Source organism: Vanellus vanellus (genome assembly GCF_965231255.1).
Source record: "Vanellus vanellus genome assembly, chromosome: 1".
NCBI classification, from domain to species: domain Eukaryota; kingdom Metazoa; phylum Chordata; class Aves; order Charadriiformes; family Charadriidae; genus Vanellus; species Vanellus vanellus.
The window spans coordinates 203,094,401-203,122,203 of record NC_138905.1 but is presented as its reverse complement, the minus strand read 5'-3'; the positions used below and the strand labels follow the sequence as shown (position 1 = coordinate 203,122,203).

The window sequence follows — 27,803 nt, the reverse complement described above, 5'->3', positions numbered from 1 at the left end:
GGCTCTGCGGTGGGCAGTGGGCCGGAGAACAGCCCGCCCCGCCGCCTACCAGAGGGCGGGCCCGGAGGGGCCTCCTACCGCCGCTGAGGGCACGAAGGCCTCCGGGCTCGGGGCCCCGCCCCTGCGCGTCACGAGCTGGCGGGGCGCCGATTGGCTGCGACCGCTGCCTCGCTCCCTCCTCGCCCGGCGGTGGATGTCGCAGCCGCTTTTCACCGTTGTCGTTTGAAATTCGGCCCAAAATGGCGGCAGCGGCGGCCGGCAGTGGGACTGAGGCGGCGGCGGCCGCCAGGCTGGAGGGGGCGGAGGAAGAGGAGGAGACGGCGGCCGCGGCGGAGGATGAGGAGGACGGGGAGGAAGACGGCAGCGGGGCTGGGGCTGGGGCTGGGGCTGGGGCTGGCAAGGCGGCGGGCGCGGCGTCGGCAGCAGCAGCCGGCGGGGAGGCCAGCGGCGGCGGCGAGAGCGAGGAGGAGGAGGACGTGTTCGAGGTGGAGAAGATCCTTGACGTGAAGACCGAGGGGGTGAGTGCGCGGCGCCGCCGCCGCCACCGGCTGTCAGCTCGGCGCCTCCGGCCGCTCTCCTGAGGCTGCGGCGGCCCCCCCCCCCCCCCCCCCCCCCCCCCCCCCCCGGGGAGGGGCGGCGGCGGCGGGTTCCACAGGCAGGCCGCTGCGGCGGGCGGCGGCGAGGCTGGCGGGCAGCCCGGCCGCCCCCTGACTGGGTTCGGCGGCTGCCCTGGGGTCGGGTTTCGCCCGAGGAGGTGCGCGGGGGTCGGGAGCGGCGGTGAGCCGTGCGCTGGCGGCAGGGCGGGCCTGGCGGGGTGTTCCCTGGCTGGCGGGGCGGGCGGGCGGCGCGGGCAGGAGCTGCTGCGCGGGCAGATTGTCCGGCACCGACCACGCAAAAATAGCAGTACCGTTATAAGTGTGGCTTAAAACACGTTGTGCGTGATTTTGCGAGGAAGCTTCTTGTATCTCACAGCTTTGGCTAAGGAGACTAAAGCTGGAGTGTCTTTTACTAAGTTTTTTTTGGTTTTGTCTGCGTTGTTAAACTACTCTCTGCTCTTGTGGCTGAACTGCAGTGGTGCTTTGATGTAAAGTGAGTGGAGAAATGAGCAGGATTGAACATAATGGAGATGTTGGAGGTGGTTTCAAGGTACGTTTAGTGAGACACTGTTTTCCTGGCTTGTAAAATGTGTGGAGACCTCTTAAGACAAGAGGCTTCTTCCAGTTAAAACAACTAGCTGCAGTGATCTTCGCTTTGTTTAGGCAGAAATATCATATCTTCTCTTCTTTCTTTGAAAGCAGCCTACACTGGTTGAAGTTCTTCTAAAATTTCCTAAACTTCAAATACAAAAAATAATTAGCAAAGCTTTTTTTTTTTTAATGATTTTGTGTGTGAACGTTGTTTAACTAATTTATGGCTTCTATTTTAGGCTTCAATCAGGTATGTGATATAGAATTCTGCCTGTTTAGTTTGAAACATCAAGGTTTTGAAACCCTTAGGTTGGAGAACCTTTAGATTAAGAATTTCTTAGATATTTGTGATGCTGTCATGATTAGATTGCATCTTGGCTGAAATGTCTTGATGGCTTAAGAATGTTAGGCTTTTGAGGTAATACAGTATTTATAGCTTTGCCTATATGAAATGCTGGTCAAAATAATCAGTCAGGTTGAAAACAAGAGGACTGCTGCTTTTCTTTTTCTCCCCCCTCCAGCAACGGAGCCTAAAATCTGCGTGCTGGCAGAAGGAGGGGCTGGGGGAGTCATACCATTCCACACACTTCTAAAGAGTACCAGAATACATCAAGTACCATCTCTTAAAAATGTCATTGGCATGTGCTGGTACAAAGGTGTGTTATGCCCCCTCTTTCTATCATCCTCCTCCAAGCAGCCCATTCTGCAGCAAGTTCTGAGCTGTCTGTATGCACTTGAGGTTTCCAGGCTGGGTCAGTGCAGTTAGCTCTACTGTATGCATGTGCCTTACCCAGTACGTGTAGGTTGTAGCTTGGCAGCATGGTCTCCAGTTGCATCTGTTGCTCTTCAATGGGGACTATGCTCCTCTGCTTCAAAAGTACATGGCAAGACAGATACTCACACCCAGTCCTAACTTCTGAAATGGCTGGAAAAAGCTGTGTGTTACATTCAGTGGAGTATATTTTATGTAGTCTGCTTTAGACTGGGTGGTTCCCAGTTTGCAGATTCCCAAGTCTGATACAAAGTCCAGGCAGATACACCGAGTCAGCCACTGTCCAGCACAGCTTAAGGCTAGTGTTCCAGTGTCACAGTTGCAGAAGTGGGAGAGCTGGAGAGCATTGCTCAGGGAAGCTGTCGTTCACAGTCCTCGTGTTGCTGGAGCTGGTAGTAGCAGTGGCATGAGAGACAGCACTCCTAGGATGGGATTGGGCTGAGGAGTTAGACCTGCAAAGTGAAACATTAACATGTCCTACTTAAGAGAACAAGCAATAAAAGTTTGGAAATGTTTCCTCTCAGTATATCTAGAAAGCCTTTCATACTGCACTACAGTTATACTAAAGCAATAGGCTCATGACATTCCCCAGTGGAAATGGGTAATTTTAACTGCTCTTTAATGACATGGTGATACTCCTTTCCATAGGGGTTGGTTCTGGCCCATCACTAGTTCTCGTAGAAGCTACAGCAGTATAAAAATGCTCGGAAGTGGTCTATTATTTGTAAGTGATACAGAGGAAGGAAATAATGATGTTGAGTAAAATAATGTTGACAGGTGAGTGTGTGCATGCGTACACACACATACATCCACTGTGTATGTAGGCTGTGTATGTATCTTTAGTATGTTGATCAATCTCCTGTCTTTACTTAAGCTGCATTTTTGTGTCACTCTCCATGAATTGGATGTAGAGTCATTCAACAGCCAAATAGTATTACATTTGTATTAGACTTCATTTTATCCAGCTTTCTCAATTAATTAAAAAAGGACTTCTAGCTCATTTTGTACCTGAGCTACAAGGGTGTAGCACTAACTCTCCAGCTGACTGAAGTCCTGCATCTGAGATGGCATAACCCTGTACTGCCAGACACAGGTGAGAGGCCAGCTGGGTAGGAAGCACATTTGTGGGAAAGGAGCTGGGAGTCCCCACAGACATGAACACGAGTCAGCAACTCTTGCAGCAAAGGCAGCCAACAGCATCCAAGAGTGTAGCCAGCAGGTTGCGGGACATGCTTCATCCTCTCTTCTCAGCACTGCTGAGATGCCTCCAGAGTACTGTGTGAGGTTCTGAGCTCCCCAGGACAGAAGAGACATGGACATACTGGAGTGAAGGGTTATGAAAACAGTTTAGGGAGCTGGAGGACAGGCGGCTGAGACAGCTGGGTTTGCTCTGCCGAAAGAGGAGAAGAATCAGGGGCGATCATAGTGGTATCTATATCTGCTTAATTGGAGGATGTAGAGAGGACAGAGCTGGATCCTTCTCAGAGGTGAACAGTGAAAGGATGAGAGAGGCAGTGGACACAAGCTGGAACACAGGGAAATCCGAATAGATACACTTGACTGGGCAGATTTCTGAGCAGCCTGATCTAGTTGGCCCTGCTTTGAGCAGGGCATTTTACTTGATAGTTCTGGAGATCCCTTATAACCTAAGTTGTTCTCTGACTGTAATAAGAAAGTTACTGGTTGTTTATTTCATGAGTAATCCCATTAGAAGAAAGAAGAAGACAGGCGAAGATGATTTTGAAAACTAGTTCTTAAATAAAGAGTGTATGGTTAAGCTAAATTATAAGAGGAGAAGTATTACAGTAATGTAATGAATATAGGCTATTTATTTATATGTGTGTGAAGCAAAACACAGAAGATTGGCAGGGGAGTTGATTGCTAAAGTTTAATGTCATTTATATACACTTGGTCAAAGGTTAATGGTGCTCAGGCAAAAACATAAATTTATGGATATAAATAGATTTAATAGTAAGTGTCAAATGACAGTTCTTTTGAACCTTTCCTTTTCTGGGCTTGGTTAGCAGTGTAGATAGGATCTTTCAGAGCATTATCAATCTATTTTTGATAGAAAGAAATACTATTATTTTTCCTCTCCAAAGGTGCTTTCCTTAGTACGCTTGATAATACTTTTTCTGCGGGTTGGTTTGATTTGTGCGTGCTTTTTTTGTTTTGGTTTTTGTTTTGTTTTAGAAAAGAAGTTCAGGAATGACTATGTTGCCTCAAATTCATTAGTAGCTGCTTTTGTATGGACAGTTGATTTTCTTAAGTTTGGTGCTAGCTTTTATCATACATCTGTTTAAAGAGGTTTAATCAATAAAGGCAACCGCATTGATTTCATAGGACATGTCTCTGCTTTTCAGTTAAGCTTGGTGCTGGAGGTCCCGAGTGGCCACTTGTCTGGCTATATCAGCAACACGCTGAGTCCGAGCTAATAAGCCTTGCTTCTCAGCAAGAAAAGGAGTCCATCTTGAGAAACATAAGGATTCAGACTACTTAATTTATTTAGGAGAAAGGCAAGAGATAATTTGGTGGAACAGGTTTTTTTTTAATGGTAAAAAACTTTCTAATCTAGTGAAAAAACAAGATAGAGACTAAAAGGTTCAGTTTCATCCTATGGTGAAGTTAAGTACTGTTGAAACAATTGGTCTAGGGCTTTCGTATGTAATCTTTTACCAAAGATTTTGTAACTAATTCCACTGAGATGCACATGCTCGGATTTTGTCTAGGTTTAACGTGATCTCGTTGGTGGGTTTGTTTTTTTTTCTAATTGTTGGTATTTCAGTTTATCAAAAGCAGCATTGATTACAAATCTAACATAGGTTATAAATTACAATATAAAACTAGGTGAATGGTGTTAATGCATTATAAAAAGGCTTTATATCAACTTCTTCAGCAAAGAGAAGCAATTCAAGTTTGACATTTTTACAGAAGAAATATTAGAAATTAAAAAAAAAATCGTAACTGTCAGAAGATCCATTTCAGTAAAATGACCGGGAATTTATACTTGTACATTGTAGCTGTGATTCTGAACAAATTTTAGATATTGCACGTATTTTGGATAAAACCACTCCAACTACTGAAATGTTTTGCAACTTACTTAGTTCAGTATGTGTTGCAGATGGAAATAATTCTGGGAATTCTTATGTCAACATTGGGTTGAACTCCCATTACATTCATTTCTATATATACAAAATGATATATCCACTGAGATCCCCAAGAAAGGAGTAGATGATGCAATACTGTGCTGCATTGTATTAAATGTTGGGTTTTCTTCTCACAGGGTCAAATTCTCTACAAAGTACGGTGGAAAGGATATACCTCTGATGATGATACCTGGGAACCAGAGGTTCATTTGGAAGACTGCAAAGAAGTGCTGCTTGAATTCAGAAAAAAGATTGTGGACAGTAAGCCTAAACCCGTTAAAAAAGACATACAGGTTTGTTTCACTCTTTACCATCTTCCACTGAAGACGTATTCCTTATCTAGGCTCTGCTAATGGAGGGAGGGAGAAGGGAAGACGTTTGGGATATGTAATTAAGAAGAGTTAAAGAATCTTTTTGATCTATAAGTGTTTCATTTCATGTGAAACTGAATATTGTTGCTGCTCTCTGGTTAGGGATTTTTTTGTTAATTGGCGAGTTTGCTTGTAGACTGTAAATCCTTCTAAACTTTATTTCAGTTTTTAATGGAACTATATAAACAATGTATGGTCATTTTAGTTTGCTTTTGACAGCTTAAACAACCCCCTTTCCCTACCCATGTGCATGTTGCCTTGTCAGTGAAGCTGAGTACTGCTCAATTCACTCTCCTGCTTTGTGTAGCAGATTGATGAATTTTTGCATGTTAACCATTCAATTTGTTAAGGTAGGAATACAGAAAGATTAATTGCAAGAAGGCAGCATATGGATTTTTCTTCTATTTTTTAACTGCTCAGTCAGTTTGAAAATGAAGCGTAAGATTTTTATTTTTTTTTAAACTGGTACCCTGCTTCTGGGAAACCTATAGGTAAATTTTACAAAATCAAGTTTTTGATGTAAAAAAGTTCAGTTGTAGTTCTGTCCTGGAATCTAACTGTTGGGTGTCTGATTAGTTTACTTGACTTGTTTGTGTATTGATTCTCATCCAAGCAGTTAGTAATGTAATTTAGGTAAGTAAGCTGGAATTGTATTTACAAATTTTACAATTTGGCACTGAGGAATGATGTTTGCAATGACAAAAAGATTAAAGTGCTTAAGAATTTACTTTTCCCAGGCACCACTACTACAATTTTTGTATAGTTTACACCAAAATGATACATTTTAATGGGGAAAGAAATCTTTTCTTTTTTTCCCTACCTTTTAGAAACTATCTCTAAATGACGATGTATTTGAAGCAGAATCTGATAGTGACTGGCAAAGTGAAACAAAAGATGATGTTTCACCGAAGAAAAAAAAGAAGAAGTCAAAAGATGGAGAGGATAGAAGTCCAGATGATCTGAAGAAGAAAAAGTCTAAGTCTGCAAAACTCAAAGAAAAACCCAGAACAGAATGTGAAAATTCCTCAGATGCTTTGGTTTCAGATTCAAAACCAAAAAAAAGGACTTCAGAAACCAAGGAGGATTCAAAGGACCCAAAGAAGCAAAAGAAAGAAGATACTAAAGAAATCAAGAAAAAGAAGGGAGAATTTAAAGATTTGAAAATAAAATCTAAAGAAGATTCTAGAGAAAATAAAAAATCACGGAAGGAGAAGCACGGAGATGTTCAATTTGACTCAGAATCAAGTACTCTAGATGATGTATGTTCTCAAGGAACTGATAATGAAATTTCAGACTTAAATTCTGAAAATAAAGATGAGAAGCAAAAGGTAGTAAGTGGAGAAGAGAGATTGGAACAAGAAACTGCTGAAAAAGATTCCATTGCCGATAGGCATCTTGATGGATCAGCAAGTAATGAAGATGATAGTATTGATGTTAAGGTTAAAAGAAAGAAGAAAAAAATTCAGAAAGCTGAAGATTATAAAGAAGAAGGTAGAAAAGTGGAAACTCAAGATACCTATTTAGAGAAGAAAAGCATGCACAAAAAGCAAAAAGGTCAAGAAAAAGTAAAAATGGTACCGGGAGAGTTGGAGAAGGTGTCACCTGCTACTTCACCAGTGCAGAAGGGTTTGAAAGTGAGCGCTGATGAAAGAGGGTGCAAGTCCACTGATTCAGCTGGCGAGGTAAGCAATGTTAAGGCATTGGGGTGGGGGCTGGAGGTTAAATCAAACGTCTTTAAGGTACAGCTATCTCAAAAGGCTACTGGTTATGATGGCAAAGAGGAAAATAGAAATTGGAAAGTTAATGAGCTGGATGAAGCTAAAGAAAGCCCACTGCACAATGTAGACAAGAGACCGAAAAATTTCTGGATTGTGAACAGTATAAAGGAAAGGAACACTTTAGGGGAGAAGAGTGTCTTTAAATGTGAAAGTATGAATTCCTCCTGTTTATTGTGTGTAGTTATGTAGAATGAAATTTACTGTTCCTCCAAAGCATGCTGTCATTTTTAGCTTTCTTTCCCCACCTTCAACAGGTGCTGCAATTTGACTTTTTTTCTACTTGTCAAGACATTCAGTCTTGAGCAACTGTCTGTCCAGTACTGCATGGTGAAGTGCACTTTTGAGCTAAAACACACACTTGATCTCTCTCAAAAGCCAATCGCTCCATTGTACCTTACCTGGGTTAGCACCTACCTGAGAATTGGAATGCTGAAATGACTTCTAAACCCAAGTCTCCCAGATAATTGTGCAGCTGGCTTGTCTTGGGGAATTCCTGGGGTGCTTATAGAACATGCTTAGTTTCAAGATACGGTTTCATATTAATTACAAATGCTGTACCTGTTCTAAGAAATGAGCTAAGCAAATACTGGAATATTTATTTTTCCCTATTTAATACAGCAGTGTTTTAAGAAAAGCAGGGTGGTAAAGGTAAAAGAAAAAAAAAGAAAAAAAACCCACCTATTTCTGGAATGTTTCTGAGAATATAATTTTTTTCAGTTGCTTCAGACTGTTCTAGTACAGATTGCACTTCATAAAACTTGGACTGCTCAGAGAAACCCCTTTCTGATTTGTAACAGCATTGCAGCCAAAACACCTTGATACTTACTGGATTATATCCCACTTCTTCTGAGGCCTTAATTGTGTGGTGGCAAGTTTCTTCTGTAGGTTCAGCTGTGGTCCTCTGCTTGAGACTGTTGTATGTATGGAGTAGGCCACCTTAAACATGAGGAAGTTGATTTTGGGGTAGGGAATTACGTGTCATAATCTCAGAGTAGAGCCACACAAAATAGTGGTTTTGCAGGAGCTTAGCGGTGAAAGCTCCTGTAAACAAGGTTAAGCAATTACTATAAGGCATAGCCAGTTTCAAAGTTATTTAATTAACTGAAATGGTATGGCCCTTTATTACTCAAGTATTGTCTCATAGTTCAAGGCTATAGTATTCACAAGAGAGAGACATCAGTGATGATAATCAGATAAATCTTCAGAGTTCTGTTTTATTTACCAATAGTATAAAAATCCTGTCACCCCAAACATGAAGAAGTCAACAGCAGATGAAAGTTGTTTTTGCTTATGGCTGTTCAGCCAGCACTCTCAGTAAGTTGTCTGTATGCTTTTCTCATGGCTGTGCTCCATGGAAGGTCACGCTCCAAGGTACCAAGGAAGCAGGAAGGCATTCTGCTCTTTGCTTTTTTTAGTCTAGGAGGTTTAAACAATGTTTTCTGTAACTGGTTAGTTATTCTCCGGAGCAGCTGTGGACTTGTTTCTGGTGGAGAGTTCTGGAGGTTTTTTGGCGTCACTGAATTGTTGGCCCAAGCAGATTATTCTTTTCAAATAAAATCATTGCATGTGTTTCAGCTACCTGTCTTTCCTTATGTAGCTCTTATTACAGAATACTGCCATGTCAATTTATAATACAGTATTCTCTGTTCAGAGTCAGTTTGCATGCCAAACGATTCTTTCCATTTGATTTACCTCCAAAAATAAATGTGTGGTGTATGTTGTGCATCTGATCAGTATTGGAAATCTGGAATAGAATTCAGAATTACTGATTTTAACAGCTTCTCTGTGTAACAAATATCTGGTAATCCCCTTTAGTAAGTTATGGGCCTCCTCCTAAATACTGGGTATCTGCTGGCATTAACAGCTGTCTGTGCTACTAGTTAATCATGTCAGTGATCAAAAGCTGAGATTCTGGGGGGGGGGGGGCACGGGGACGATGACAAGAAAGACAGATTAAATGCCTCAGCTCTGCTAACACAGGATGATACACCAAATGCATCTATTTTAATTGCCGTTTTTTCTGTGTCAAAGAAATGGTAGCATTTATTGATAAATTCAGTCCGTAGTTCTTGTGGGGACTTCTTTTGGGGTAGCTTTTCACATGGCCAACACACTTCCGTCTACCAGGCTAGTGTCAGGGCTTGATACAAAGCCATGCCAAGGAGCCTTGTCACACCTACTCTGCAGTTTGGAATTTGCTGGCTGAATGGAGAGAGAGGATTACAGGAGGAGAATGGCAGCCTTTGGTGGAGGCAGTTGAATTCTGTTTCGGCAAATTTGATTAGATATCTATGTCTACCATAAATTTCTTTTGTGATATTGAATATTGCTAAGCTCAATCTTCTGTGGGGATATGATGGGTTTGGGTGGATTTTTCTGAGTGTCTGATTTTCATAAATGACTGTTGCTGTAATATTCTGTACTTGTAAATTGGAAAACTTGGAACGTTCTACATACAAATGTCAAGTTTTCTCAGTTGAGGTTCAAGTCAGTACTGCCATAACTGCTTTGAATGTGGCGCTTCAAGTACTTTGAAATAATTACATTATATTCAGGTTCCGTATTTGGAACAAATGAAAAGTTCATAATTTTGAATTTCCTTCAAAATGCTGGTTTTGACATATCTGCACCTCATGCCATAAAGTACCTTGCATGGCTGGGATCCAGTAAAAGTCTGAAAATCAAGTTGGTTTATTTTGGAAATAACACCTATTCTGTTACAGAAGAAGCCTTCACAGACTTAACTTCTAACTCATCTGTTTAATCCTTTTCTTAGGAATGTCCACAAGTCTGTTATATACAGGTTTCAGTAGTATTATTTTTAAATATATTTTCTTGTTGGAGTGGTAAAAGGAGCTTATTTTCCATTTTTTCTCTACCACTTTAATTTGATGTTTGTTCTCAATATCAGGAGAAAGAAGTAACGAAAACTGAAACAAAAGAAAAATCTCAAAAAAAAGAGTCTGAAAAGGAAGAAAAGAGTGGGAAAGAACAAAAGGGCCTAAAAAGTAAGTGCTAACTGCTTAAAAGAGAGAAGGGAAAAGACCCTTCAGGTCATTCTCCTCTTATTTCTACAAGAGGATGTTAAATAGTTTTCTACCACATACCAGAAACAAGAATTTCTGCTTTTATTTTAGGAAGCAAAAATCTGTTGTTTAATGTCTTTGTTAATATATACCTCATAAGAATGCTGTACTTTCATGTATGAAGTGTGAAAGTATATAGAAGTGTAACTTTTTTTGTAGACGAGTCAAGATTTTGCCCTTTTTCATTTAATTTTGTCAACTATGCTTCTGTGGCATGTGACTAATTTTTTTTTTTTAGAGAAATTCATCCAAGTATTGGCTACTTCCAGTAGTGTTCTGATGATATTATGAATACACACTTCGTGTGTTTAGAAAAACTAGTAGAGGTTCCCATCAGACAAACTTCTGGCTGCTTTAGCCACAATGATGATACACAATCTTATACAACCCTTAAAATATCACCAGAACTGGATGATTTGATACATGAAGAAAAATATCTAGGTTGTAGTTCTGTTCTTAGTAGTATAATGGAGTATTAGATGTTACCACTCTTGATCTTGGTAAAATTCTGGATGATTTTATTCAGGATAAATTCCCTCATTACTCTGATGAGGATGAACTGAGGAAAACTAGGTAATTTATAGAATCGGAGAATTGTTTAGGTTAGAAGGGACCTTAAAGACCATCTAGTTCCAACCCCCCTGCCATGGGCACGGCCACCTTCCACTAGACCAGGTTGCTCAAAGCCCCATCCAGCCTGGCCTTGAACACCTCCGGGGGTGGGACATCCACAACTTCCCTGGGCAGTTTGTTCCAGTGCCTCGCCACCCTCAAAGTGAAAAATTTCTTCTTAATATCTACTCTAAATCTACCCTCTTCCAGTTTGAAGCCATTACCCCTTGTCCTATCACTACATCCCTTTGTAAAAAGCTCTCCAGCTTTCTTGCAGGTCCCCTTCAGATACTGGAAAGCTGCTATAAGGTCTCCTCGGAGTCTTCTCTTCTCCAGGCAATTCCACCTTTGATAATCATGAATGGATATAGGAGGAGCTATGATGCTTCAAATAGTTGTTGCTAGAGAAACATCTTTCACTGAAAATAGCATAGATGCTGACAATGCTTAAGAAAAGTAGTAACAAAAATAATAATAATAATTAATATACAGCATGTGTCCTCCATCTGTTCATCACAGATGCTGAACCATATTTTCAAAGTAGTAATTTATGCATAATTCTAAACTGCATTTCTTAAAAAGAAGATGGTACCATGTTGAAAGCAGTCAGAACTCAGATTCGTCAGGGTTGCTGGAGGTGAACTAGCTCTCCCCGATTTTTGGCTTATGTTGTTAAGCTTGCTCCGATGCTTCAGCAATGATTAACTTATGGAAAGAGAACAGACCTTTTCTAGATGGACTCTGGTCGCTCACTTAAACTTTGTTATGTAATAGTCTTTAGTGGCTCAAGTAGCCACTCTTGGTAACTGTCTTAATATTCTAGGCTTTAAGGACGTCAAAAGTGCATTTGACTTGTTTAATATAGCTTCAGAAGAAAAAAGTGAATATTCTGAGAATAACTGCAAAAGAGAAGAATCTTCGCTAGAATATAAATTTATAGAAGAATTAAAATCAAAAGACAACAAGGTGTACAAGGAAAGGAGGAATATAAGAGACGGAACAGACACGTGGACTTACGCTGCTGCAGAAGGTGATTGAGAAGTAGTGCATGTGTGTCAAATGGAGAGCTCTGGTGAGCAGTAGAAACAAATGGAGAGAAAAGCTGAGCACTGGCAGTTAATAATTTCTGTGTTCCTGCTTGCATTTTTTAGTGCTCTAATTCTTGTCTCCCCAGGAGGCTGAACTGATGTTTTCTTTTGAGACTCGGTGATAACTTTTCAGTGTGTGTTTCCAGTGTGTTTCTGCTATTACAGTTCACCATCTGTTATCACTTCAGCCTAATTTAGTACAACAAATAAATTGTTTCACGTAAAAGCATTTTGTCCATTTGTAACATACCCTTCCTTGTTTGGAACCATTGCATGCTGACTCCCAGTCTATTTTAATGAAAAGTATTAGTATGTTAAGCTGCTGATAACTGAAGCAATAGCAAGCAATGAATGGTTTGGAAATTGATAAGTTACTTATTTTATGTTTTTTCTTCCATAAAAACAAATACATGATAGATGGCAAGCAGCAAGTCTTGAGTTTGGGTATGGACATGCAGTTAGAATGGCTGACACTGGAAGACTTTCAGAAGCATCTTGATGGAGAAGATGAGAATCATGTGTCAACAGAACCGATATCAAGTAGTGAGTAGTTGCTGGGGGGAAGGGGCGTTTCTTAGCTGGCATTTCAAAGTGAAGCATCCTATAACTGAGTTGAATTTCTTTTCTAGCTCTCCTGAGGGATGCTGTTAAAAGTGGAGATTATATGACAGTGAAGATGGCACTTTCTTCAAAAGAGGAATATAATCTGGATCAAGAGGTAAATTTTCTGCAGTAGAAATATTGGGGGGGCGCAGGAGGAAAGAGTACAAATTTGGATTTGAAAAGTTTTCGCCTCTTCCTAGTAGCAGATTTGTGTCTCACCTTGGGGAAAAAAAGCACAAGGAGAGAAAAGGGAGCACAGAATTTGAGGCTTCAATATTTGTGATCCACTTCTTCCAAAGAAAAAATGAGGTTTGGTAGAAGTGAAGTTTGGTGGAAGTATCCCAGTAGCTGGATTTGCAGCAGATTTGCCCACTGGATTTAACTGAATGTTAAATGTACAACTTTACATGGTGTTTGGAATGATGATAGGTCAAGTGGCTAAACTAGGTAAAACATCTATAGGTGCAAAGAAAAAAAATAATTGAGGGTTCTGTTTGACAGACTGGGACCATTTCACTCCATGAATAATTAGTTTTCTGCCAGTTCTTGATCAGCTGTGTTCTTAATGTTTTTTCTTTCAAGGATCTATTTTCCTGTTGAATAGTACTATAGTTCCATTTTTGAGGATTCAAATCTCTGATATCAGCATTTTCACTGATGATCTTGTGTGGTTGCATTATGTAGCATTTTGAGAACTACACATTATGTTAAGACTTCTGTAGCATGGTAGAAAAAATGCCAAATGAACTACTGAGGCAAGCACATGTTCTTTGAATCGTAGTGTCTGGAGGAAAATGCAGGAGTGAGTGAGGAGACTGGCCCCTCACAGACATCTCTTCATACGTACACTCTGATAAAATCCAAAAGCAGCACTGTGGTGGCAGCTGACTTGAGCCATTGTGATTTTCCTCCAGTGGCTGATGATTTATTTTTCCACTCTCTTGCTGTCTTCCCCACCCTCAGATACCTTGCTACCTTTCTTCCTGGCTCATTCTGGTTTTCCTCCTTCTTGTTACAAGTTTTGCAGATTATGGCGCTCGGAGTGTGAGGTCTATGAACAAAAGAAGTGGGAGGTGATAGTTTGTCAGTATCTGGCAGCCATGTATGTGTGAATTCTTCTGCCAGGGAGGGGAATCTTTTTGAAACCTGTTGATGCACTTGCAATTTTTGTCTTGCGGCTTTAATTTATCTTAAAGTATTTGATTTTTTAATTATTTTTTTTTAATGGCAATGATTCTTGTTGCAGGACTCAAGTGGGATGACCCTAGTAATGCTTGCTGCTGCTGGTGGGCATGATGACCTTCTCCGGGTCCTAATCAGGAAAGGAGCTAAAGTTAATGGTAGACAGAAAAATGGAACAACTGCATTGATACACGCTGCTGAAAAGGTTGGCGTGGTTATTGTTGTGTTTGTGGTTCCTTGGCTCTTTTACTTCCATTTAAAAGTAGCACTTTTTTTTCCCCTTGGATGATGCCAGAAAGCAGTTAGCAGGATGTAGCAGGGTGACCTTCACTGCATAATTTCAGCAGTTGTGGTTACTCTAGTGTAAATAAATTCTGATCACAAACCCTGCCCCAAGTAGAGAATATCACGGGGCTACCTAGAGGGAAAGTGGAAGCAAAGGATATCCCTGAACTTGTCTGTCATGGGGGCTGAAGTTCTTGTGTTAGAATTGCTTGTTACAATCTCTGGCTACACAGGATCCAAACTTGGGAAACTTTGAGAACCAATATCTGGTTAAGCAGGTTTTAGTATTTGAGAGTTGGGAGATGGAGATGGTGGCAAGCTTTGCTCAGACTAAGACCAATTAGACCAGTAAGTTAGAGGATGTTTCATTGGTGAGCTCTTTTGTTCTTTTTGGTTTTCCTGTGTACATCAGATAAAAGGCCAAAAGGGAGCTTGATTCCAGTTTGATGAATAATGCAAGCATACTGTTTTCTTCCTGTGGTGTTCACTATTGCAAGATTTAGAAAAAAGAATTGTAAATACTCGTGGCTGTCTACTTGCCTGAGTCTGAATTGCTCTTTGCTAGCCATGGGAGAGAACAATGTTAATTGTGTCATGCCTCGTGCTTTGGATTTTACTGATGGTTTTTGAATAAATGTTGCTATATGTTCTGAAAGAAAACCAGAATATTTTCTACTTACTTGTCTTGTGGTTTTGGTTGGTTGTTTTTGTTTGTTTGGGTTTTTTTCAGAATTTTCTAACAACAGTAGCTATTCTTCTGGAAGCTGGGGCATATGTGAACATGCAGCAGAGCAGTGGTGAAACTGCTTTAATGAAGGTAAAATCAATGTTTGTACTGGCACTGTTTGATAGTAAACACTTTTGGCAAACTAATAAATCATAAAAGCATATTTGTAGAATTGATTTAGGGAACGTGTACTGTATTTGAAATACAAATACTACTCTTAGTTCTTCTAGGCAGTATTTGAATCCATTTTTTAATGTACTGTTATGTCTAAACAATAAATGCAGATGCCGTCAGCATACAGTGCTAAATGTGGCTCATCATCCTCTTCCATTATTTTGCTCAAAGAAATGCATATGCGGTCTTAAAACTGAGATAATCTGATTGTCAGCAGGAAGAGAAAAATTCTAGAAAGGAGACTCTTTCCCTTGGGTGTTGCTGTGATTGACTTTTGTTGTTTCATTGCAGGCCAGAAATAAAATAACTGGTTTGCAGTCTCCTTCCCACTGCCTGGTCTGTACCTTACTCCCTCCATCACAAAGGAAATTTTAAAATATTTTTTAAAATTATTTTTTTGTAATGAGAGAATTCTGAGACCTTTAAAACGGTCTGTGCTCCTCTTAATTTTTTTTTTTGTTTAAATCAAATAATTTCATCAAAGTTCCCCTTCCTGTTAAAGTTGCTGTATTTGTATGTAGGCTGTTTAAGGCAGTTTGTTTGCAGAAGAGGTTACAAAAGCTTTTCTGTCCAAGACAAATGTGGTATTGTTTCTCTTCTATCCTCTGCAAGGCTTAACGAATGTGGGGAATTCACATTTTCTGTAAAGAAAACGGTAACATGTTTGTGGCTTCTTCAGCCACCTCAGTCCAAAATGTCTTCATAATTTGGCTGCCTCTGTGAACCTCAGTTTTAACCTTCATTGTTTTTAAAGGTTCTGTTAGTATTTGATGCACAGCTGTACATACTTTCTCATTGGCAGCCAACAGTGACTTACTCCAGGTATTTGTTATGCTGTGCAGATACAAAAAAATATGGTCTTCGTTTCCAGTAGCTTACTGGAACAAGTTTGGCCGTATGTGGATAAATGTATAAATGTGTTTATTGAGTCACTATTATTTAATCTTAGGGGTTGGATCATACCTTTTAAAAGAGAGGGGAAACAATTTTGGCACTTAATTCTTTTCCCTGAGGAGGTGTGGGATTTTGTTTGTGGGGGACAGATGGGTTTATTTATTATGGAAGATTATGTATGGAAAGCACAGGTGAAAGTTCAGAGCTGAAACAAATTTCAGAAGTTATCTTCATGAGGCCTTTCAGAAGTTAGAAATTTATCTCTCTTGTGTCTTTCCCTGATTTGTCTGAGTTGCATTCTTCAAAGTGAGGTTTTCTTTAGACTTTCCTATACTTTTGTCAAGTCTTCGGTTGACATGCCCTGAAATTCTTGCTGTAAGTAACGTTGAACAGCCTTGGACACTTCAGCAGTTGGCAACAGTGACTGTCTTAACATGGCTAAATAACAATTTGGGGCAAATTCTGTTAATTTACTGCACACCTGAAGTATCATTTGAGATTCCTAGAAACAGAGACTTAGAAGTGTTCCTTTAGTTATTCTGAATGCTTCTGCAGAAACCCATTTATTCAGGTAAACAATTGCAAGAAAGTTTACAGTTACTGAACTCCAGCAGGTTAGATGTTTTCACAGAACTTTTGGGGTTATTCTGTCTATTTTTTAGTTTTTTTTTTTCTAATGAAGTCCACTTGGTAATCCTGAGTGTTGCTGCTTCTGTGGGATCAGATGTGTAGTGTTGCCTGGGTAAAGACAAAATATTTATGGAGTGTGATCCTGAGTTTTGAGTTGAGTTAGCAGAGCAAATACCTAAAACTTGTTTTCTGAATTGTAGCTAACTTTGGATTTTAATTAATTTCTGCACTTCTGCTTACTTCAATGTTGTGCTGTGTTCTAACGGGGGATTTGTAATTGTTGTCCATCCTTCCATCTTCTTACTTTCTGCACAGGCTTGTAAAAGAGGGAATTCTGATATAGTGCGGCTCATGATTGAAAGCGGAGCAGACTGTAACATTTTGTCAAAGCATCAGAACAGTGCGCTGCATTTTGCGAAACAATGCAATAACATACTGGTGTATGAGCAGCTCAAGAGTCATTTGGAAACGTGAGTAAACAGTACTTTAAAGTTTGTTCTGGTGAAGGTTGCAATACTAAGCATGTCATAATTTTGGTTTAAGTCAAGGGGAAGAGGGGGAGATTTTAGGAAAGAAGACATCTGATTGGGCAGAAAGCTAACTGATAAGTCATGTGAAATGAAAACGATGTGAGCTAAGAGAATTAGCAGCCACTTGCTTAAACACTTGGAAAGGAGGAAAATGGAATTTCTAGAAGTGAAAGATTCATAAACTAGAAATACAGCAACTGGGAAAACTAAAAAGTGTATAAGCACTAGACAGTTGAATGTAAACGCTTATTAGGGCATGCCAAATAAAATACCCTTCTAAAGAGCATTAAAAAAATTAGAAACAAACAAAAGAACACCAAACAAAAACATCATGAAAAGTCAGTGCACATAGTTAGGGTGTTGTTGGACCTTTAAACGTCAGCTGTGAGCTGAGAGTGCCAGGGGTAAAACTTTCTTGCCAGTAAATGATGGAAACAAAAGTCTTCATCACACAACAGAATGGCTGAAGTGCAGTGCAGTGTGCGTGGTATGCGAAGCGTTCATGTCGTATGGTCATGTGAAAGTACACTGAGCTGATGCATGTGGATGCTAAATGGAGACAAGCATAAAGAGAAGGAGCAGGCTCTTGGAGGAATACTGATAGTTAACATATCAGGGCAGAAAATTGTAACCGACAATCTCTAAACTTGGAGAAGACTCAAGGAGGGTCTCAGAGCTTCTGCAGCAGGTGAGATTTTGCCATGAATACATGGTTAGTGCTGAAAGAACACTGTCTCAGTGCAAGATCCTCTTACTGTTCTATGATGATTTTATCCTAATGGTTTATCTATATAATATAAGACAATCTGTCACGTAGTTTGTAGTCCAAGCTCATTCTCTTCTATTTTAGTGTTTAGAAAGCCCTGACTGTTTTCTGTCTCTGATCTCTTGTGTTTCCCATAAGCTAACGTCCTAAATCTGTCTTGACAGAAACTGCCTTGTAGTGGGCACCGATACATGCTGTAGTACTACCAATATTCTTATTCTATTTTAAATAGTCATTAGTGCTCTTTCATTTAGAACCTTATTAAATACGAAATTGAAGCATGCTAAAAAGTCTGAAAAGTCTTTTGTAGACTAAAAAGTAAGATCTATAAGCAAACCTTCCCATGTGATCATTGCAGCGGTGGTCATAATGGAGGTTAGGGAGCCCTTCTCTAAGGCAGAGAAATCTGTGGAACATTTGCAAAGTGGAGTGTCATGTAAAAAATGTTTTAGTGCAGACCAGTCAAATACAAATAAATACATTTCCAGCGCAAGGTTGTATTTGCCTATGAATTCTAAAGGAACTCGGTTACAAAATTAGACAATCACAGCAACACAGAATGGTTGAGGTTGGAAGGGACCCCTGGAGGTCATCTTGTCAAACAGTGCTGCTTGAGCAGGGCCACATAGAGCTGGTTGCCCAGGACCCAGTCCAGATGGCTTTTGAGTATCTCCAGTGATGGAGACTCCACAGCTTCCCTGGGCAACCTGTGCCAGTGCTCGGTCACCCTCACAGTAAAAGTGTGTTTCCTGATGTTCAGAGGGAAGCTCCTGTGTTTCAGTTTGTGCCCGTGGGCCATTGTCCAGTCACTGAGTACCACTGAAAAGAGCCTGGCTCCATCCTTTTTGCCCCCTCACTTCAGATATCTATTGATATATGTACACATCGATAAGATCCACTGGAGCTTTCTCCAGGCTGAACGGTCCCAGCTCTCTCAGCCTGTCCTCATATGTCAGATGCTCCAGTCCCTTCATCATCTTTGTGGCCCTTCATTGGACTCTTTCCGGTATGTCCATGTCTCTCTTGTAGTGAGGAGCCTGGAACTGGACATAGTACTCCAGGTGTGGTCTCACCAGTGATGAGCAGAGGGGAATGCCCTCCCTTGGCCTACTGGCAGTACTTGGCCTAATGCAGCTTAGCATGGTCCACCTTTGCAGCAAGGGCACGTTGCTGGTTCGCATTCAGCCTGGTGTCCACTGGGTTCTTTTCTTCCAAGCTGCTTTCCAGATGGGTGGCCACCAGCATGCACTGGTGCCTGAGGTTGTTCGTCTCCAGGTGCAGGGCTTTGCATTGGTCCTTGTTGAACTTCATGACGTTCCTGTTGGCCCATTTCTCCAGCCTGTTGAGGTCCCACTGGATAGTGGCATGACCCTCTGGTGTATCAGCCACTCCTCCCAGCTTTGTCTCATCTGCAGACATGCTGAGGGTACACTTTGCCCCATCCAGGCTGTTAATGAAGACGTTAAACGGGACCAGACCCAGTACTGGCCCCAGGGCTACACCAGTAGTGACTGGCTTCCAACTAGGCTTTGTGCTATTTTTGCTGAACTAATGTGTTCTGATCCAGTTTCATACTGGGAGGAAAGTATTGTCATGCCACTATTTTTAATGCACTGTAAAGTTTGTCTGAGGTATTGTAGATCATCACATCAAACTTTTGTCCTGAGCAGATAAAAGCTATAAGGAATATTTTCTTTATCTAGCAGGCTAAATAAAAAAAAAAAAAGTACTAACTGCATAAAAACTAATAATAATTTTTCAAACAAGAAAACTTGTTAAAGTCAGCAGGAGCAATTGAAGTGTATGAATGGAGTATGCTGATTTTCCCCCAAGGAGGGAAGGCATGACTTGTGAGTTAAGATTTTGAAGGCAACAGCAAGAACACAGATAAAATTGGTCTGGTACCTGCTGCTCAGTGTATTGAAACTTTTTCACTCATTCGCTATTCGATGCCTTTTCCAGTTTGTTTGCTATTTAAAACCTGCCACCTTCAGTTTGGGCTAATCTGAATAATGAGTTTTGGAAGATCTTGAACATGAAATTTTGCCAGTGAAATGGCAGTTGAAATTAAAGATTGATAAATGCAAAGTTATATCCATGGGGTATCACTGGCAGTAATGTGAATTATACAGGGAGTAACACAGGTCTTGCCAATTGAGGAAGCTTCTAGTCTCGTTACCTGAAAATAACAGTTCAGTGCTTCTTGTCAGTCAAAAAGGAAGATAATATGGTAGTAGTGGATCTGAAAATAAAAATTAAATCCATGGGGTCTGAATGCCTTAAATAGCACGTGCCATTCCAGTTACCTTATTTCAAAAACAGATGAAGCAAAAAGGAAAAGTAAAGATGATCAGAGATACAGAGAAGCTTCTGTGAGGATAGGCCCAGGGCGGTGGTACACATCACCTTGGGACACATTAAAAGGTTAAAATTTAAAATAAAATTCGAAAACAACAACAGAAGATAACCCAACGCCATGAGGCAGGTTCTACAGGCCATCCTGTTGGAACAATTTAGTGATAGGTTTGAACTGGAGGAATATTTTGCACAGAAAAACTGAATCGTGGATCTCATTGTTGCAGAATGGTGTGGTCACAAATGCATGGGATTGTAGAAGGGACTCAGTAGATCTAAGGAGAGGTGCGATTTGGCTGCAGTCTGTAGTTTTGGATGCCTCTAAATCAGATGGCTGGAAACTAGGACAGCGAGCCCAAACTGGTTAATTTCCCATATTTAATACGGCTTTGTCTAGCATCCGGAAACTGGGCTAGATGGGCTTCTGGGCTTGCTTTGGTATGGCAATTCTTGTGGTTTCTGTCCTATCAAACGCTTAAGTTCTAGGTTGTGCAGATGGCAATGTCAGCTAGGGCGGTGGGGGAGCCTGCTCTTGATTATAGCTGAAAAAGCTGTAAAGCTGCGAGTCAGGACCTTGGCCTTGCAAAAGCCTTTAAAACCTATTTGTGTCAAAACAGCTCTCTGCAGATGATTACTTAGTAACCTGCTTGTAAAGGTGCCAAATACTGGTGGTTACTGTGGTCTGTCTCTGAAGGATAGGCTACTCACTAACATTAAACCCTCCCCTCCCGACCCAAAACACAAACAAAACCCCTCAATTTGGCTATTTTATGGTAGTTTTTCTACTGTTTCACTGCATTATTAGTAGAGTTTAACTGGGAACTGCATTTTTCTGATAGTATTGCCAGTAAAATTTTACAGTGACTTATTTATTTTTACATTGCACTTGCAGTCAGATTGATAAATCAGCCGCGTTGGGGAAGCAGTTGTCTGTTTCTGTTTAGCCACTAGGTACATAATGGTGTTCCGGGGACATCTTTCTACATAAAGAGCCTTCAAAATATGTGGTTAGTTGGAATTTTTTTTTTTTAATCTGCTGCAGCGTATTTGCCTCAGCTTTTTATTATTGTGGACCCCATAGATGAATTTCACAAACAGATCACTGATAAAATGTTTTATTAAGAAAGGACTTGGGGTTCATGTATGTGTAAACAATGATGAAGTGATGAAAGCATTCACTCCTGAAAATTGGGAGTCCAAAAAGGTAATCTGGAATCCTTTTTTGCATCAGCTCTCATTAAGTCTGTCTGGTACAGTAGTTATACTATGTGAAGTACACGGCTCATTGTTTGGTGTTTTTAGGCTCTCAAGAGTAGCAGAAGATACCATCAGGGATTATTTTGAAGCTCGCCTTGCTTTGCTGGAGCCAGTCTTTCCAATTGCCTGTCACCGTCTCTGTGAAGGGCCAGACTTTTCTACAGATTTTAACTACAAACCCCCACAAAATGTGCCAGAAGGTAGGGATGGGGTGGTTGTTGGTGGTGGGGTTTTTGTTTGTTTTTTGGGGGAGGGAAAAAAGAGGTAGAACGGTGTGTTAAGAAACCGCCTTGTAAGTATGTCTTAAAGTATCTGTTATGCAAATTTTTTTATATGATTTATTATATTGCAATATATTACATTAAGGATGGCCTGATTATGGAGTATAGGGAGAACAGCGATGTTTTGATGCATTGTGGGTGGGGTTTGTGTGAATGTTGGTGGGGGGTTTTTAAGAGGTTTTTTTATTGCCACACACAGCATCTTTCCTCTGTTCATGGGTTGTTAGCTTTGCGAGGGTTACATTAGCTAAGCGACAGGTATTACAGGAAAGGAGTGGTTTACCTTAGAATTAATAATTTTGAAAAAAGATAAGAGCAGACTTAGAAAATCTCATAGTCTTTTGTAGACAGTACCTAACGCACTGGAGTCTTGGAGTATTGTCACAGCGCTGTCATGAATCAAGTGCAGTCTAGAAACACTATAAAAAAGAAGCCAGCATCAATCAGTATCAGCCCTGTTTTGCCCCCAGACCCTTTGAAAAAGCTGGGAATCAAATTCCCAAGGTACTTGGGAATGTTTCTTCGTTCTTTCAGGAATCCAGATACTAATCTGATGCTTGGCTTAGCTGCGTCATTTTTAGTCACTTTTTGAGTAAATCAGGAAAATACCTAATGATACCGATTTTTCTTGAAGTAATACATTCATGTGACTGAAATACTACTTAAACTAAGATTGAAAGTGGTTGTGTTTGCCTGTTTTTCCGGTTGTGATATAAGAGTTGTGATATAAGTCTTCCAGTTCTTGATTCTTGGTATTCTTTATAGAATTTAGAAACCTTATATAAGTTTATGTATTAAAATGAGGCTTTTGTGGGTATTGAAGATTGTTGCTTATTGAATTTCAGTGCAGCTCATAAATATCTGTAATTGACTTGGCTCGGTTGTCCCTACCAAGAGAATAGACAACCCAAACCACATGAAATTCCATAACTCTCTTTAAGTAAACCTAAAACCACAGAAGTGAACTGTACCAAGAGCTGCTGTATCCATTTTGCTTTCCTTTCAAGTAGCCACATAAAATTCTTTCTGCTGCCAAAAGACCTTAATTTAGTGACCAAGTCAGTTGTGTTCTGTGCTGGCACGTACTGGCTTGGGAGGTTGGATTTCTGCATGTTGCTTTGATACTCCATTGCTGTTTAATATATACTATATAATATTTATATTTTTATATATACATTTGTACCTAACTGTCTTCAAATGTTCAGTGTATGCAGTTGTTCTAAATAATGGATTTCATTTCAAATTCATGTGACTGAATTGCCTTCCCTTTCAGGATCTGGAATTCTTCTCTTTGTTTTCCATGCAAATTTCTTCGGTAAAGAAGTCGTTGCTCGGCTCTGTGGACCATGCAGTGTACAAGCTGTGGTTTTAAATGACAAATTCCAGCTCCCTGTATTTTTGGTAAATTTTCATAAAACTGCTTTATAAAGTCTTTATGGAGCAGCCTGGGAAATCTTAGTGCCTTAATTTGGATTTTGAGTATTGTGATGAAGCGTTTTTTATCATGGTAGGGTTGTTTTTTTTAAATGAAACTTAATTCTTTTTTGTATATGGAGAGAACTACAAAGCTTGCATATACTAGACTCCATAAAAACTTAGGCATTAAAAGGCAGGGACGTAGTGCTGGACAACCTGCTTCTAGGTGGCCCTGCTCGAGCACCAGGTGGTGCCTGGTTGGACTAGATGACCTCCAGAGATCCCTTCCAGCCTCAAGTCTTCTGTGACTTGGTTTGAGCAGGCAGGTGAAAATTGTGAATTTAAAGCTGTTTCACCTCTCAAATTCACCTAGCCTCCAGTTTTTGACCCAAGTAAGTTCTTAAATATAACTACTTTGCTTTGTTTTAATAACCTACCTCATATTTCTGGGGGTTTTTGTTTGTGGTTTGTTTTTTTTTTTAAATCTGTTAAATGCATCGCTATGCATGTTTTTTCAAGTCTTCTTTCGCTGTTGTTGCACCAGAGGTTCTTTGCAGCATACACAACTTTCTTTCAAAAACTGCATAGTTAAAATGTTGTGTTCTATTAGTCTGCTCGCATAGCGCTTTCAGCCATATCCTGCCATTAACTTTGTCCGTTTTCTTTTTCCTTTTAGGATAGTCACTTTATTTATTCCTTCAGCCCTACTGCAGGCCTTAACAAACTTTTTATACGGTTGGCAGAAGCTCCTACTGCCAAGGTACAGAATGCTCTCAAAATTAAATGTCTATATTAATTTTTTGTACAATAACTCTTCCATAGTCTAAATGCTTCCTACTTGTATGTTGCAAATGTAAAACTAAGGACTTCCCACTGTCTCCTCATCCCAGTTCCCGTCAGCTACAGTTCCATCCTGCGACATTGCCAGGGGTGTTAGTTCTGTCATAATTATCTTGCAGTCAGAACACTTCATGCACCAGCATAAAGTAGTGTTACAGCTAAACATTTTCCCCATCTATATTGTCAGTTTAATGACTAACAGATACACAGAGTGTCAAGTTATTTTTTGCATACAGATGGTTTTGCTTTGTGTTTAGGAGAACTTGGAAGTATTTACTAGGATATGCACTCTGCTTTTCAGTAGTCTCTGTAGTCTATTGTATTTTGCAGGTGGTTTAGGCAGTAGTCCTGCTACATGTTACAAGATGAGTAACAGATCCTGTTCTGGTAGCATTTATTTTTGTCCTTGGAAGATGCACCAGTAAATTTTCTTATTTTCAGCTTGAAAACTCACACTTAAATGTTTATTGTGCCCTTTTTTTTTTTTAAGGGAAAACATTGAACTTGTATTCAGATGAAAGTGTATGTGTATGTCTAGCTCAGATAGGGGTCTAACTTGTTTAAACACCACCTCATGCAGTGGTGTTCTATTTGAGTCCTTTTACAAGCCGTTCATATTTCAGTAGGGCTGCTATGAACTGATTTTGTTAAACACACATTGTAAATTCCTTTTTTTTTTTTTTTTTCTTATTCACTAGCAATTGTGTTCCTTGTCTTGTGCTTTTCTTGTATTAGAAGTGTTTAACACAGTAGTTACATGTGAACAGTCTTCATTTGCTTTTACAGGTGAAGCTGCTCATAGGTGCGTACCGAGTGCAGTTGCAGTGACGCCACAGCTGTGAGCATGTTGAGGCGACTGACCTTTTTTTGGATATACTTCTGATTCCTCTGTTCAGAGACTGACAAAGCAGTTTGGAACTTTTTGGCACCGCGCTCTTAAGACTAAGTTCCCATCTTTGGGAACTGTCCTTTGTTGGCAGTCGCGTAGGAAAGTGTGTGTTCAAGAGCAGTTCAGTGATGCGCTGCGCTGGTGGGACAGGGTTGTCAGCTTTTTTTACTTTGTACAGATGTAGATGTAAGTATTTGTGCCAATACATAGAATTCTGTTTTTCCTTACCTTGTGGAGTCCAGACTGCATATTTCAGCTTTTCCACAATGTGGAATGGTGCATATAAGAAGTATTTAAGGTAACTACGTGAAATGTCTTTTTTAATAGAAAGATCTTCGATTTGTAAACTAAAATTTTCTACTTACTCTAACTGTAATGTTTCTATGTAAAATGCAGAACTGTCATATTCTTGGAGCCGTGGGCAGAAATTACACTTTGAAGTCACTGCATTAGATTTAACTTTGAATTGCTGAGGGCTGTGTTCTGGTTGCAACTTTTCCTGCCATTGTCTCCCAGTGAGGACGCAGTTATGCTTCGCGTGATTCCCTTTGAACAAAAGCAGCTCGGTCTGCAGGTATGAACAAAGACATCTGAACAGGCGCAGGTCATAGAGGATCGCAATCGGTGTTTTAAAACTACTTTTGTGTTAGAGAAGCAACTGCCAGTCTTACAGACATCTTCACTTCTTTGTTCTTAGTCAAGTGACACACAGGAAAACAAATACAAGCTGAAAATAGCAAACCAGAAAACTTGTTAACTACCTTAAATGTGCAGGCAATGCTTTTTCTGGACAAGAAGATATATAGAGGATCCATGTATTGCCCTTTAAGTCGGATATTCAGTTCCTCGGTGCAAAGAGCTGCTATCTTTTTTTATTTTATTTTATTATTTAAATGACCCATTTTATCAGATGACAGCAGTTCTGTAATGGTCCTGTGCTATAAAATATAATTGTAAGACTTCTTCGTGAAGTATAGAATATTTTTCTTTGTAAATTAACCAACATCTTGAAAAGTAAAAAAAAAAAAAAAAAAAAAAGGAAAAAAAGAAAAAAAAAAAATCCAGATTGTGCCTTTGCTGTTCTGGTTGCCACATGTAGTTTACATGCCACTATGTGCCTGTCTTATTAGCAAGATTATTGTGGATGAATTCTTAATGTATTTGAGTGCTCACCATCAAAATGGTGAAGACATAGTGAGTATCCTTTTAAGAACTGTGACTTTTTAATATAAAGTTCAATTAACCAGTTTTTAAATTTTTGTTCCTTGAAAGTCTAAAACTTTCATATTTAAGCGATGCCAAATGAGTAAGTAACAAAGCACACTATTTCAATTTTCTGGAATGTCACATTAAGCTATGTAAAACTAGAACAGCAACATGAGATACAAATGCTCCTTTCTGGTTTGATTGAGGATAGTTGCCTTCCTTTTTGCAAACAGTGTTGATGGGATGTTACCAAGTCCGGGTTTTGCACAGACTTGGTACCTCCACCTCTCGAAATATGCTAGATACCTCATTTTGCAAAGTGTGGCCACCTGATATGCATGAAAAGCACTGGCTGAAAATCAGGTATGTCACTGCTGACACTTGGGACTTTACATAGCTGCATTTCTTTTTAGTCACCATGCACGATGTAAGGAAAGGGGACATCCATGTTTCCTTGTGTTAGAGTGACAGTTTTCATGTACGCGGCTGCCCCTCCCTCAGCTACTCCGGCATTGTCCACATAAGGGTATAGTGTGCATGTGATAAGCTCTGTACAGCACAGGTCCGTGGTAAATGTTTGAGCTGTTCAAGGTGGGGGGACAAAATGTTTTTGAACAAATGTCCATATAATATAGATGCTTTTTAGAAACTGTTGTACAGTCTAACCTCAAAGTGTCTGGTAATGCTCCAAGAGTTGACGTAGCAAGTAGCTTGTCAAAGGCTTGTTGATTTGGGAGGGTTGTTTTGTTTGGGGGTTTGGTTTCTTTTTTTGTTTCCCTTGAGGCATTTGGAAGAGAGGGAGAAGTTTTACAGGCCATGGGAATAAAATTTGGGTTCATGGTGCATTTATTGGGGGGATGGATTTTGCAGTCATCTTTCTCTTTTAGTTGGTGATACAACTTCAAAAATCCCTACTGAAGATGCATAAAAGGCATATGAAAAGATGTTTGAAGCTGTTTTTTTTGTCTGATTTTGTTATATGGGTTTTACCCAATTGCTAAGAACGAGGTTTTAGTGGACAAAGGATGAAGAGAAAGTAGCTACAATAAAAAAGAACCACACCTCTTTAGGAACTGTGGAGAAATACCTTTGAAGTACTTGCTCAGTTTCTTCTTGCTGTGGCCAAGCAGCTGCTGTTCCTGTGAACTGCACTGGCAATAAATTGCTCTGAGGGGCTGGATTCATTATCTTTCTCTGCCACATCAGCAGTACTTGCATTCATTGCTTCTTTCACAGCTACTGAGGGTTGGTGGGTGATGCAGCTGACTTTATCACAAGTCCTCTGTGCTTTCTGCACCCATTTTTAGAAAAATGGGATGTGTTTTGATTAGTCTGGATGGAAGAAAGCTGTTTCAATATATGGAAGAGATGGATAGCCCAGAGCTACCACCTCAGCCAGTGAGGCTTGCTCAGCGTGCCTGAAGGCTGTCCTAAAATGCTCTGCTTCTCTGTACCTGCTACAATTCTGTTCTCACCCTTTGCCTTCCCATATAGTACTAGAAAACAGCCAGTGTAAAATCTTTTTCCTTTAGGAAATCTTTCAGAGCCAGTGCAGTCCAGCAGGATGGGAGCCGAGACAGCATTGCTATAGGAACACAGCATGCAGGGGCTTCAGTTTTGCTGGAGTCTCTCTCTATAGTGTGGCGCTGTGATGGACTTCTCCCTTTTACAAATGCAATAGAACTATAATGGCTGCATTTTCCTCAGCTGCTGGTGCAGCATCGGTGC

The 27,803-nt window shown here is 40.2% G+C and overlaps 1 protein-coding gene across 6 annotated transcripts; it reads left to right on the top strand.

Annotated features, from left to right (window-relative positions):
• Positions 1–195: 195 nt before the first annotated feature.
• On the top strand, positions 196–27,161 carry MPHOSPH8 (M-phase phosphoprotein 8). Of its 6 annotated transcripts, XR_014269989.1 has the most exons (15): positions 198–518; positions 5,243–5,398; positions 6,304–7,158; positions 10,166–10,262; positions 11,776–11,982; positions 12,458–12,583; positions 12,670–12,758; positions 13,890–14,030; positions 14,841–14,927; positions 16,851–17,005; positions 21,489–21,643; positions 22,998–23,125; positions 23,817–23,900; positions 24,767–25,167; positions 25,266–27,161. XR_014269989.1 is itself a non-coding variant. In XM_082494457.1 (14 exons), the coding sequence occupies exons 1-14, from the start codon at positions 240–242 to the stop codon at positions 24,806–24,808; spliced, it is 2,559 nt and encodes an 852-aa protein (XP_082350583.1). In that variant the 5' UTR covers positions 196–239; the 3' UTR covers positions 24,809–27,161. The 6 variants fall into 6 exon arrangements, 4 of the variants coding, with proteins under 4 accessions (XP_082350583.1, XP_082350582.1, XP_082350584.1 ...); XM_082494457.1 differs by having other exon boundaries at positions 196–518; positions 11,818–11,982; positions 24,767–27,161; XM_082494456.1 differs by having other exon boundaries at positions 24,767–27,161.
• The last annotated feature ends 642 nt before the right edge of the window (positions 27,162–27,803 follow it).